Below are 14,332 nucleotides of genomic sequence, written 5' to 3' on the forward strand. Positions count from 1 at the left end.
AATCGTCGTTTACATTTGTTCGTTCGTAGCTTGTTCGTTAGTTCTTCACGCCGTTGTTCTTCCATCGGACTCAGTTCTCGCGTTAAGGGATGAACCCGGAAGACAGTTTCAATTTTAATTAAGTTCCTCGATTCATATCAGTCCACGTTCTCGATCACCAACCTTCCCACTATCACATATATATATTTTCGATCGAATCGAAGACGAACCTCACACACACACACACACGCACACATACGTACACAGATAAGATACACAAACATACATACACAATACAGAGTACTCCTTTGCGGGGGTAAACGCGAGAGGGAAATGGTACGCACATTGAGCCGAGTGAGTGATAATCCCTGTTAAATTCTAGTTAAGTGGAGATTTATCGTAATAAAAGTAAATAAATAAATAAATATATATATAAATATATTAGAAATATATATTATATATTAATATATTATATATATACAATAATATATGTAATAATTAATATATAATAATATATATATAAATATATATTATATATATATATATATAAATAGATAAGCCGTGTTGCGTGACTCAATGTGAGAAGAGCGTAAATGAGCGAGATGCGAGTGTGTGTCCTGAGTGAAAGAGTGCGACAGAGATAGCAACGAGAACAGGAAGCAGCGACAAATCGCGCGTGCGTGCAAATATAGAAAGCAAACAAACAAAAAAAGAAAGAAGAACAAAAAAGGGGATATACAAAAGTACACAGAGAGTTGTGTGTGAAATAGCCAAATACGACAAGGACGTTCTTTATTTTCCTTTTTCATACTCTATCTCTCTCGATCTCTATCTCTCCGTCTGTCTGTATGTCCGTCTGTCTGTCTGTCTGTCTATCTTTCCCCACTCTAGTTTATGTTTTCCTCGATTTTCCGTTTTCCTTTAACTCTTATTTACCACATAATACAATAGATCGCGCGCGCGTCAGGTAGTTCTGTCGTCGGCGAACCGTTTTACATTTACGTTTCCCCTCGAATTCTAATCGATTGATAGGCGATAGGTAAACTAGGCTATAGTCGTCGAGGTAGACGTGTTCCCCGTCGTCAAAGGGGCACGGCCGGATCGAACAAAAACAACCATACTCTCGTTTTTCTTTCTTTCGTGTTGCGAGCGCCGCCGGTACACGTGTAAATACGACAAAGAGAAACAAAATTCGACGAGACTGTATGGTTCGATCGAATAGTCGAGCACAAAGAAGAAGAGGAGGAAGAAGAAGGAGATGTAGTAGAAGAGGAAAATAGTAAAGAAAACTGAATGCTAAGTATAATGATAAATATAGAAAAAGAATCACCGGGGGGAAACGGGTGCACCCGGCGCGCCAGTTTTTAGGGAGAAAGCTAAATCGACTTTCGAGCAGAAAAACTCCGAAGATAAATGATACCGCATACTCATGATTCTTGTAAACATTAAATTAACGAGCGTAGATTTTAAAGGAGACTACAACAAATGGTAAATGCTAGTGATACGAGAACCGAGAGTGTAGTCCCGCGAGGCCCCGCTCGCGAGAATCCTGTGATCGTTCTTGCAAAACGATTCGCTGTTTTTTATCGACGAGAAGCCTGCCACGGTCTCGTTCCTCGGCGAAACAGGAGACGTTTTTACTTACATGTAAGGGTTTCTAGGACCTACTTGCTCGAGAAACGAATGATATTAGAAGAGGAATGACAGTTGATATTAAAGATAAGATTATGATCGTCCGCTCCGGAGGGACGCGTGGCAGGTCCCGGGCAGCCAAACGTGACGCACGTCTATCCCTGTATATTGTACACTGTAATTACAATTTATACTTACTCGTAATCGATACCTTTATCGGTAGGCTATTACTACTAGCGGCTAGCGTAAGGTCAAGCTCAAATTCTAGGCGAGACCCAAATCGTCTTCGCGTCTTATTCTTCGTCACGAGTGCACAACTCCCTCTAAACTCCCCGAATCGAGAAACCTTACAAAAAGTATCACAACGATCGTTCTTCTTGCTCTTCGTCGGGTCGTATCTTATCGGTTACCCCCGTCGATCACGCAGGCCTATCGCACCTTAATTTTGTCGATGGATTTTTACGGCTCTCCCGGATAAAGAACCTTCTTCCTCCTTTTTCTCTATTTTATCGTACAGCCTCGTTCCACGACGGGAGAAGCCATCACTCGCGGAATTGGCAAAAATATTTAGCACATCGGAGCGACCCGTGGCGATTAGTCTTGAACCGTAGAATTGTATAATTGTTGAGAAAAGTTGTCTCGAATTGAATTGTAATATAATGATAGAGCTCCTTTTGTACGAGGGCTGGGTTTGGGGATGAACTCCGGCACCTTTGGTCGAGTTTTAATAGTTCAGGCTTTGGAAAGAATTGTATGAAATGGTTCTATTCAGTCCAGTTGAAAATCAGTCAGTTTTATTCGTCGAGAAAATAGACAGTTGTACGATTGACATTTACTAGATGCATTTTAATTGTATGCTCGTCAATGATTTGCCATTTATTAAACACAGTATGGTGCATTATCATAATTCGTTAATTTCATTTTTCTGTGTTACGTTCATCCTGTAAACATTCAACCCAGTGCTCGTTCCTGTACAAAAGGAGATCCCGCGGGTTAGGTATAGGGATGGATAGATTAGGGTAGCATCCATTCCCGCGAAGTTGTCTCGACGCTAATAAAGTTAGTCCTCTAATTAACGAGTTCAAAGCGCTAGAACTAGAATCTCGGAGCCGGCAGATTTAACGCTAGACGTACCGCCAACTACTACAGTTTCTTTCTCACTAAACTAATAGAAATCGAAGCGAATCGAGAGATCCCCATAGAACCTCTATAACACATAGAATCGGTCCTCGTGTTCCATGAGGAAGTTTACCAAGCGGATTCTTCAAAAAAACTACTTAGATCGAAACTCTTGTTAACTAAAGAAAACTAGTAAACGAAATCGTCACGGACCGTTACGACGGTACCCCATACAGTACGACACACAGGGGAGCAAGAAGAAAGAATCTCCTCGTTCCCGAAATCCCCATATCCATCTTGGTTCCAGCAGTACGCCCGATTCAAGCAGCTCTAGCGGGAATAATCGCAGTGTAAAATAATCCTCGAGATGATACGATGATACGCACCGTAACGTTATACATATATAAATATTATTGATATAATAATACAATTAACGATTATGAAGCAGTAAAAAGGGATTTAAACGACAACAACAGAAAAAAAAGAAGAAGCAGCAACAGTAAGAAGAAGAAAAAGAAGCTAGACGAGAATACATTGACTAAACGTAACGACACATCTTACGAGCAACATATCCTAGCGTACTAGGCGGGGAGGTAGGCGTACGCTCGAGATCCTCGTCGCGGACTCATCGTCGAAATGTTGTCTTTTTTCTCTCTATCTGTCTCTCCTTTGCTCTTCTGTCTATCCCGTCTCTCGTGAACGCACACTTCCGGTTCAACACAGAAAAAATGAACTCGCGAAAGACGAGTCCGCTCCGCGCGGGATCTCGAGAACGACAAACGTCGCGCGCCCTTGAAACTTTTCATCCCTCGAATCGCTCGGGGTAAGGGCTGGCGATGCGACACTAAAATAAGGGATGTTCCATGACATTAGGGCGAACAAACACGCCGACAAGTTAAATTAAGTCGAAAGTCGTAGCGGTGTGCGAGCGTAAGCGAGCGGAGATCGACGTGACCGTCTGCGAAGATCCCGCTTCGATCAATCACGATCCTTCAGCCGTTGTTAATCGCATACACGCGACCCTGAAGAAGCTCATCTCACTCTTTTTCTCTCTCTGTCGAGGGTCGCTTGTACACGGGAAATTAGAAACGCAAATTGTACATACACATGCTCGAGCAGGCGATATTATTGTATTCTGTAGAGACTTTGTTTTTAACGCGCGGAGATGATTAGCGGACGCTTGAACAATTAGTTATGATCGCGGCTGAGGGATCGGTGCTTGAGATCGCGGGAGATTTTGATCTCGATGATCTAGAGGGAATAGAAAGCGTGTGTGAATTATCGAAAAATGAATTGAAAAATTGTAATGATCGCAGGGAACGTCGTGAATGATCACGCTAACGCCGCCACACACCTGTTTTTTTCGCTTCCCTCGCAGTGTACACCGGATTCGCGACCGGAAACGATAGAGAATGATCGTTTAGCATGATCGATTTCGATTCCGCTCGCGAATCCCTTCCTCAGGAGCTAAACGGCCGTGTATAGTGCGACCGTTCCGCGCAGGAGAATGTTACATTATAATACACACGTACACAGACACAGCCACACACATAGAGGACACACGCGAAGCGAAAATGTCGACGAGATGAAGATAAGGTTAACAAACAAAAAAAAAAATAAGTAATAATATAAAATGAATCGGAAAATCGAGACACGTCAGGTATATAAATGTATGTACGAGAGAACAAGGATACGATCAACTCCAACTTTAGTTGCAAAATAACTGATAGGAGTACACACGAGGTGTCGTTCAGGAACACCTTTATCATTGTCTGATTTGATGATATTTTGTAAGTCTGGACCAGTTGTTAGGTTCTTATTACTCCCATAGCGACTTCTTATGGCGTATTTTCTCTGTATATTGTCAATGTTTATTATTAAATATTTTTCAAATAAACCGACCGCGCGTTGTCATTCAACAACCCCGACACTAGAGCGAGAAATAGAACCTTCCGAAGAGATCAACATCGTCAGAAATAGCACAAGAAGATTCCATTCCCCAGCATCCGCTTTACGAGCTCGAGACTTTCGGTGCTTTGTATTCTGTGGGATAGGCGTGTTCTGTTTCAAGTGGAGTTATTATGATTTTCCCTTTCACCGGATTACGAATTTTTTTCGAAATTTTACAGAAGGTTTGGATCGAAATTGTTAGAGGAACCCCACTTTCCTATTATCAGAAAGTAATAAATCGTTAATGAACCTTTATTGCCGATCCTTGTCCTTTATCCAAGCTGCGTCGTCCCTTGACGTGTTTATATAAGCGAGGCTCTATGGTACTCCGTTTCCGAAGAAGAAATTTTTTCATGAATGTAAGTATACCCTACCTTTTCATCGTATGGGTCTTTTGCTATCGTATCAATTTAACAGACAGGGACAAATTAAGTTAAAACTAAGGGATATATATAAAAATTAGAGATCGTGCTTTTGAACATAAAACAAATACACTAAATAAAATCCATAAATGGTCAAGTAAGACTGGATTCTCTGGCAATAAATCTAAATATATGCTCTGCACTAGAAAAACAATAATTCTCCTGATATTAAATTAATTCTTGCTCCTAAATTAAAATTCTAGGTTTACTTTTTGACCAGAAATTATCGTGGACCGAACACATCAAATCTTTGATAGGTGACTGTATGCAAAGGACAAATATTATCAAAGTAATTTCAGCTCTAAAGTGGGGTGTTAGCAAAGAAATTATAATTCTAATATAGTAATCCTTAGTAAAATCTAAACCAGACTACTCGTATAATTTTTAGAACACCGATATTAGTTTATGTATCGAGACTATGGTTTTACAAAATTCCAGTTGTCGGTGCAACAATAAATTTAATCATTGTTAAAATAAATGATCTCGAATAAAAATCTGCCAGCTTTAAAATATTCAGAATCACATTATGGCAGAAGGTTTGGGAACGACCCTAATATTTTTTTAGGGTGTTTTGATGAGAGAAAGCAGCAAGGAGTCATCTTTTCTGGGAAAGGCTGTCGGTTCTGATGAAAGAGCGTCTTCCGCAGCCGCCTGGCCCTTTTTTCTCGGCACTGAGTCATCGAATCATCGCGCACATGGAATTACCATTCGCTCTCCTCTTCGACATTCGGCCTCTCATCTGTCAGTAGTCCGCAGACCGTCAGCCAGGAAAGACGCGTGTACTTGGCTCTGCGGTCGGTCCATGCGCACGTGCGTGACCACGCGTGATTCGCGAAATCGAACAAGTGGTTACCGCCACCTTAAACCTTGCATTATCGCCAAGGGTGCATTCTTAAGACTCGTTCACACGAACGTACTCCTGTTTGCTGCTTTCTAACTGACGGGACTCGACAGATAGAAATCACAATCTTCTTCAAATCGAATTCGGAAGTGGAAGATCGAACAGTTTATCTTTCCGAGAGATTTCTGTCTTTTCAATTTTTTAGTGGACACCACTGGTTTTGTTTAGAATAGCAATAAATTGAAGAAGGAAAGTATTCCATTTTAATCTTTAATCAATATTTTGAGTAATGCGTACGAGATTCGTCGTTCAGTTTGTATGTTGCTATAAATTGCGACACGATACAGTTGAGATCAAATAGTGCAATTCGAGTGGGTATGCGATTTAAATCGACTTTTCGTTGTGATCATATCATCAGTTGCCGATCTATTGAAGCCGCATCATTATTATAGAAAGGTAACTAAAATTTTAGAGACATCGTGAATAATTCTATTAATCTCGCTCGGTAGCATTGCGGTACATATTGACAGTGATTCGTTGCGAGAAACTGAATAATAACATTAACATTATACACGCAAGCTTCTTCTCACAGAGCCTCGAGTATTCAAACCGTTTCCCGGTTTGTTTTTCCAACAAACTGACTACGCAAATACACGTGTAACGAGGTTGCGCTTCACCTAAGAAAATGAATCGTGAAGCGACAGGTTGACAGCGCCTAATCTACTGCTAAAGTAATTGTAAGTCAAACACGTCGATAGGTTGCCAACCGTCAGGGTTATCATGCAGACAGTTTCAGTTCGCAAGGATTGAATTACCAAAATTTATTTTATTGAAAAGACTTATTTTAACCCTCCGAGGACAGCGGAACGCGGATCTATTTTCTGCGAGAGTACCAAAATCGTCATTGAATCAATCAATTATCGACGATTAAATTGAACGAATATCAGTTATATTGGCAACTGCAGAAAATTATGCGAAAGTATCAGAAATACAAAAAAACCTAAAAACTTCTACAGGAAGTAGCTTGAAGAATGTACAGTAGGACCTCGATTAACCGGATCCCGATTATAAACAAATATGCGTTTAAATATGGTTATATTAGGAAGGGAAATAAATTTTTAAAAATACAAAATTTATTTTGGAATATATTCCTCGGGTCTCGATTATCCATCGGGCCTTAATTTTGATTATACGAGATTATATGAGAGGAGATATATATATTAATCGATTTAGGTGTTTTTATTAATTTTTTTTATTATTTCAATATGTTTAATAATTATAAGTCCTAATATTTTAAGAATTTTATTAGGTTGAGATGGGTTGGGGTTAATTTCTTATTGTTTAGTTATTTATTATGAAAATAGAAGAGCTTATAATTCTGGAATATTAACAATTCTTTGTAATCGATTAGGAGATGTTGGGTTATTATTATTAATTAGAATAAGTTCATATTTAGGATCATGAAATTTAATATTATATGATTGAAGGGTAATAATAATATTTTATATATTAACTTCAATTATTACTCAAAGAGCTCAAATACCATTTTCTGCTTGATTACCAGCTGCTATAACAGCTCCGACTCCCATTTCTTCTTTAGTTCATTCTTCTACTTTAGTTACTGCGGGAATTTATTTATTAATTCGTTATAATAAGTTTTTATTTGTGGGGATATATAAAAAGATGTATTATTATTATTTCTAGGAGTACAATGTTTATAGCTGGTTTAATAGCAAATTATGAATATAATTTAAAGAAAATTATTGCATTATCAACATTAAGACAATTAGGATTTATAATAAGAGTTTTAGATATAGGAATAGTAGAATTAGGTTTTTGTCATTTATTAATTCATGCATTTTTTCCTCTCCCGATCAAGTCGGTTAATCGAGGTCCTACTGTACTTTTAAAAAAAATTACTTAATTTTAATAGAAAGGGTCCTTATTTTGTCTCCTGAGATTCGTGCAGAAATTCCAAATCTTTCAAATGGCACTGGCAAACACCTGCTTATTTTCGGATAAACATCCTCAATCTTCCTCGACCCTTTCCGATGGGTTTTCCAAGAAATGATCAAGCTAGAAATATATCATAGAACCAGTTTTCGACGGGGAACGGAAAGGTCGTTGAATCTTAAGGCCACGTAATCGCGGAATAATGTAAATATGATATAACGCCGTAGCCTGCTTCGTTACCAGCTAAGAGAACAATATGAGGAGCGACACGTCCGTGGCATGACGCACCTGTTCGTCCTCTGGCATACTGAAGAGAAATCTCTAATAGTAACTCGGCTCTCAGAAACCGTGAACGGCCAAGGCCACAAAATGTGATCGATGTGACCTGTACTCTCTCGGATCCGTGGAAAATCGCGCACGGATCAACTTTATTCAAAAAACGACGCGACATTTCGGTAGCGATCCGTTTTGCCAAGGGAGCCGCACGCGAATCGCGAACAGTGACATAACAGAAAACCGAGGCAACGAAGTAACCGTATAAATTATGCTAATGCGAGACGAGCCGATGGAATTCCGACCAGGGGACACGTAAGTCTAGCCACTTCGTATCGCTCGCGAACACTTTTAAATTCAAATCAATCGCTCGCGCGCGGCGAACGCGTCGTTAGCTTGATCATGTTCGCCGGGGAATGATGGCGGGATCGATTTTCATGCTCCTCGAGGTTCGCGGGCGTGGGACAGACTGCGGATGTTTATGCGATATCAAAATTGGCTGCGTTCGTTTCGAGAAACAGCAGTCAGAAATTTCTGATATTCTTTAACGTTGAACTTGCCACGACTAAATCTCTGATTTTCTGTGTCACGATTGTCACGGTTTAGCGTTAATCTATCGATTGTGTCTAATATCCAGACTGCGGATCTTTATGCAAAATAAATTCTCTGCATCGGTTGCAAGAAATAGAAAATAAATCGAATGTTGCTTCTTCCCTTAATGATTTTAATAGACGAGAAATCATATATCGACATCTTCAATTTCTACAATTTTCCAACAATTTCGATTTTCATCTACTCAATTTTCCTATAAATGCATAAAGATCCACAGTCTACTAATAACGAATAAAATTTTGAGACTGTCATTACAGTAAGTGACGGAGCCAATTGTTTCTACTAATTCTCGTTAATTCTTTCAAGAGCAATCACACCATTTTTACTATCGATACTTCGAAGATCAAAAAAACGTATGAAGAGAACAAACGAAATATTTCAATATCATTTTATTCGTTTTATTAGCCTTCTCAAAGGACAATTTAGTTAGAATCGCAAGATTGTACAAGATCGAACCACGATCGCAATACTAATGAGTTGTGCGTGCAACGACATCGGGGAACGCACAAGGAAAAATTGAAAGAAGACAGTCGCATAGCTCCCGGTCATTTCGTGGCCTGTTAATTGGTTTCGTGGACCGTAAATGTCGATAGACCGTAATGTGGTCATTAAAATTTATTGTTTGCTCGACGGTAGTATCAATAAACGTGTCTCGAAACGCGCAGCGTATCCAGGGAGGATCTAATGTGTTCGCAATATTCTTCTCACGATCGATGAGCCGAGTCGTTGTCGAATTTTTGAACAGTCACACCGTCGGTTTAATGGCAACTGGTTTTTCAGTTGACTCTCCTTATGGGAAAGCTGTACGAATTCTTACGAACAATTAAAAGCTCTGACGAAGCCAATACCAAACGCAATTTAATTCCAACGACGCACGAAAGAGTTCGTTGATTCTTGATGAAGCTTAATACTAAATTTATCAAGGAATCATGAGGTCACCATGCACGTGACCCCGGTCACGATTAAAGGAAAATCGATAGGAAAATCATAGTGCATCAGAAAATTTTTAATCGAAACTTTCGGCTCGCTGGTGAACGCATTTAACGGCCGCATTTTTATCGAGCGTATCGATAGTTATCCGAGCGTAAGATATTTTTAGTGAGCATACAAAAAGCTCGTTGTTCAGCTGCGAACCATTTCGGGAACCGCTGGACCGCTTACTCGCGCAGAACTATTTCCTGTGACGCGTTTGCAAACAATAGCAGCGCGAATTCTCGCGGAAAATACATTTCACGGTCATCAAAATCACACGATCGGCTCTGGGGAATAAGCGTCGGCAAACGAATCTGAAAATCAAATCTAAAAAAAACATAGTGCAAGTACTGTGAAAAATAAATACTTTGAGAAAGCTTGCTTCTATAAACATTTGATTCGTCAACCTAGCTGTTCAATGAAGCAGTTTATGTAACAGAGAACCAACCAGAGAGCTGGGGAAAATAGTATTTTAAATAGTAAATTGTAAATAATCCCATTTATTTTACAGTATCTGTACAACTTTGAAAATAAAATATTTTATTTGATGCAGTAATTTTTGAAAATAAAATATTTTATTTGATGCAGTAATTTTTGAAAATAGTATTTTATTTTAAGAATATTGAAAATATTTGGACTTCGTCTTTATTTTAAATTTCAATTTTAAATATTATTGTCCAAAATAATGGTTCGCATTCAAACTTCATTTACTATCGAGTTTAAAATCTCGATTTCGTGGTTTATTCGAATTTTCTGAATACACAAGCGACCATATAATTGCTACTGTTAGCCATCCATAATGGAAATTACGATGGATTCCGAAAGACTTAAATGAAAAAAAACGTACTTTTATCAAAGAAACCATATTAAATGCTTTGAAACAGATAGCAAATCCAGATTCAGAGTCGCGACCTCAATTACTTTCACAAAACAAACAAGTAGATGACTTTTTTTCCTTTATGGAAAAGAAACACAAATGATATCAGTCATACAAACATTGCAGAATTAGAATTATTTCAATATTTGAGCGATAATGATACACGAATTGAAAGTATCGCAAAGTACAAATACATGAAAACATTATTTTTAAAATACAACACAGCTATTCCATCCTCTGCCCCAGTTGTGAGACTTTTTAGCTTTGCTGGACTGATTCTGTGTCCTCGAAGGAGCACCGTAACAGATTCCAATTTGGAACGCTGCACATTGTCGTATGCGAATAGCAGCAGTCAAACAAAAAAATAAAACGAAAATGTGGCAAATGATATAGTTTCTTATATTAAGTACCATTTCTGCTTTAAATTATTGCTAAAATAAAAAATATTAAATAAGTAATGCGATTTCGAAAGTATTAGGTATAACGAGACGCAAAAAATAAAATATTCTATTTTGTGCTTCAGATTATTAAAGTAGAAATATTTTACTTTGTGTTTCAGATGATTAAAATAGAAATATTTTATTTTGTGGATGAAATTGTTAAAATAGACATATTTTATTTTGAGGTTCAGATTGTTCAAATAGAAGTATTTTATTTCGAGGTTCAGATTGTCCAAATAGAAATACTTTATTTCGAGGTTCAGAGATTGTTCAAATAAAATACTATTTTTTAAGCAAAATAAAATCTAAAATATTAAATAGTATTTCAAATATTTTTTTCGCCAAATAATCCCCACCTCTGGAACCAACCAGGAATTTTTTAAAAGTCTATTGCTAGCACCTGCTACAAGATACAGGAACGAATATTTTTAGGCAGTCGCGAGAAAAATGAGTGGGAACAGCGTCCGAGAACTCTCCTGAGAGTCAGAGATAAAAATGGAGTTCTGCAAACGGCACAAGCTGCTGCAGATCTTGCCGCGACCCGGAAGACGCATCGTATGGTCCTGGCGAACTGAGAATGGCACTATCTTCAGGATCACCGGGAAAGATCGCTCGGAGGACTGTCCGATCGAGATACTCAACATTCTCGTACCATTGATTGCTATTTTCGTGGCGTTGATCGTGTTTCTGCGGCACAAATGCGGCAAAAGGCACAAGTGAGTCAACGAAACGATCACCGGATCGAAATTTCATTTTCACGATTAGAAAATTAATCCTGGATTCAAATCAGAGATTCATGGAACTTTTGTTATGAAAACTAACGCTTTAACACCTGACGATTTGCAGATAAAACCGGTCAATGTGATTGGTAGACTGCAGATCTTTATGCAAAATACAACATTTCTTTCCTAATATGTTTAACAGGTCGAATACAATACAACGGCATTTTTAAATTCTTCTAAGCGTTGTACTGTTTGAAATGATGCCCACTAATTTTTGTCATGAATGCATACACGAGAGTTTTAGCTTAATCTAGGATGATTAACAATGCATAAAACGCTGTTAGAGAAACCTATGTCGTTATCAAATTGTGTACACAGCTTTACCGCGTTGCAACAATGTTTAACAACAGGATTAAAATTGTGTTTAACGTCCTGTATCTGAAAGTCTACTGTATCATGGTAAGTCTAAGCGGGTTAAGATAACAGTGGTATCTCTCCGAGGGTGTCTTTGTAAACAAAAGGTTTTTTTCGTGTCCGGAGTCGGACGATTTCGGTGGACTCGATTCCGATGGAAACGGGCAACGGGTTTTTCAATTCTCGAGCCCGTGCGATGTTTAATTTCCCGTGAACATCTTCCGAGGGGATAGCTTTCTAGGTTTCGTAGGGATTAGAGCTCGTTCCGAGGGTATTAACGTTTCGGTTGAGTTTGTACTTTCAGTCAGCGTGGGTCACGCGGATGGTTTGTTGCGTGAAGTTGTGTCGCGAGTTCCCGGATCTTCAGGGAATACCCGGGCCCAATTAGGGCAACTTCCAATTGAACGAAATGTCTCACGTTCGCCTTGGGATACTCCATGATTCAGAGGGCTGCGTTCTATCCAAACAATTTACTCCAATTATGACGCACAGGGACTACCGTAATTAACGCGTGCACAGTGACAAGTTCTTTGATTGATCTTTCGATTCGTAATTTATAATAAACCCTTTACACGTTAAACAATCATTCTACGGTGTGTTCCACAGCAAACAGAACATCTAAGTACTAAATTGAACGAAAAGCAACTTCCCTTTTCATTTTTATTATGAATTTTACGATTTCAAGTTTTATGAGAGTTTATTTTATGAACATTTCTTTTATGAACTTCTTTAAAGTTTTTCTCATCAAATCGTTCCTCGATTGTTCCTCGATTGCTTCTCTTCCCAGAAACAGTATTGAAATCTTATTCAAATATTTACATACGAAATGAGTTCCACGTTGTGCGTATAATATTTCATCCTTGTCTGCAACAACCTACACGACAAACATTCAATATGTATATTTCACGCTTTACATTTTCGGAATCTGGAAAGATGGCGGACTGTGTAACTTGATCCAACACGATGTTCTCTAGTATTCCCAAAAAAGTGACGCAACCGAGCGTGAAAGGGACTCGAATCAATTAACACATTAATTTACCGCACGTGTGCGCATTCTTGACGCGGCCTTTCCGAAGAATCTTAATGAAATAAGATGGCGGCCTGGTTGTCCTGGTTCATCCACCGGAAAATCAATGGCTGCCGCCGCTTCCTGTTCGCTGCCATCTCGAATATCATCTTGGAGGTTCCATACGAACGCCTAATCTCGAGATAAAGTATACATTTTTCAACCTAACAAGGCTGCATTTATTCCACCGCAATTATTCATTCATTCAATAATTTCACGTGAAAACGCCTCTGCAACCTTAATAATCACGAAATGGGGAATCTGAATGCTTAGGCTGCATTCGAGACTTTTTTTCTACGAAACTATAAAACATTTTAAATTGTTGAAATTTTTTTGTACATTTTTAGTTACGTTTCAACGAGCTCCAAGAATTTTTACGCGCAGGAAAGATAAAAATTAAGCCTGTTATTAGTTCTTATAGAATCGCGGAACAATCGCGCGAATGATAAATCGTTATCTTTTCCAAAAAACAAATTGGTAGTTCTTACATAGTGTAAACTTTGCGTCTCTAGCGCCAGAACCGTCGTCGAAACCGGAATGATTCTTCTCGTTTTTCGCTCGTGTCGAACGAATTGGATTATATTCTTCGTAATCCAAGAAAATATGCAATGAATCTAAAAACTGGCTCGTGTACACGGACGCGTAATACATATCTGCGTGATCGAAGGATAGAACCGCTCCGGATCGCTCGAGCGGAAGTTGTCGGGCGACAACCTCGCGAAGATAAATTATTGCACCTGCGGGGAGGAGGCTAATTAATTTCTTCGAGCTCGACACGGTCGTGTACGCGTCGCGAAAAAATCCCGATCCCGTTTCGTTTCGTGTTTCTGATTACCGGGAAATTAATTCAATGATTTTTGCTCGCGGAAGAAATTGATAGACCGGCGTCCCGCGGATGATCGATCGATCCCGTTCTAATTGTGCTTTAATAGACGCGGCCTAATCGCTACGTCGTCCGTGATCATCGTACGGTAATATAATGACTGTAAACTGGCAGTGTAAAATGCAAAGTGACAGCGTAAAATTATTCTTACATTAGTAACGTTAAGTTTTTCGTGTG

General features: G+C 38.9%; 1 protein-coding gene across 1 annotated transcript in view; it reads left to right on the forward strand.

Annotated features, from left to right (window-relative positions):
• Sur (Sulfonylurea receptor) overlaps nucleotides 1-14,332 on the forward strand; it is a 26,286-nt gene continuing 11,954 nt past the window's right edge. The window contains exons 1-2 of the mRNA XM_076422964.1: nucleotides 1-6,399; nucleotides 11,503-11,786. Coding sequence (XP_076279079.1) covers nucleotides 11,566-11,786 — 221 coding nt within the window. The 5' untranslated portion in view covers nucleotides 1-6,399; nucleotides 11,503-11,565. The remainder of the gene's footprint in view (nucleotides 6,400-11,502; nucleotides 11,787-14,332) is intronic.

This window comes from Lasioglossum baleicum, chromosome 1 (genome assembly GCF_051020765.1).
Source record: "Lasioglossum baleicum chromosome 1, iyLasBale1, whole genome shotgun sequence".
NCBI classification, from domain to species: domain Eukaryota; kingdom Metazoa; phylum Arthropoda; class Insecta; order Hymenoptera; family Halictidae; genus Lasioglossum; species Lasioglossum baleicum.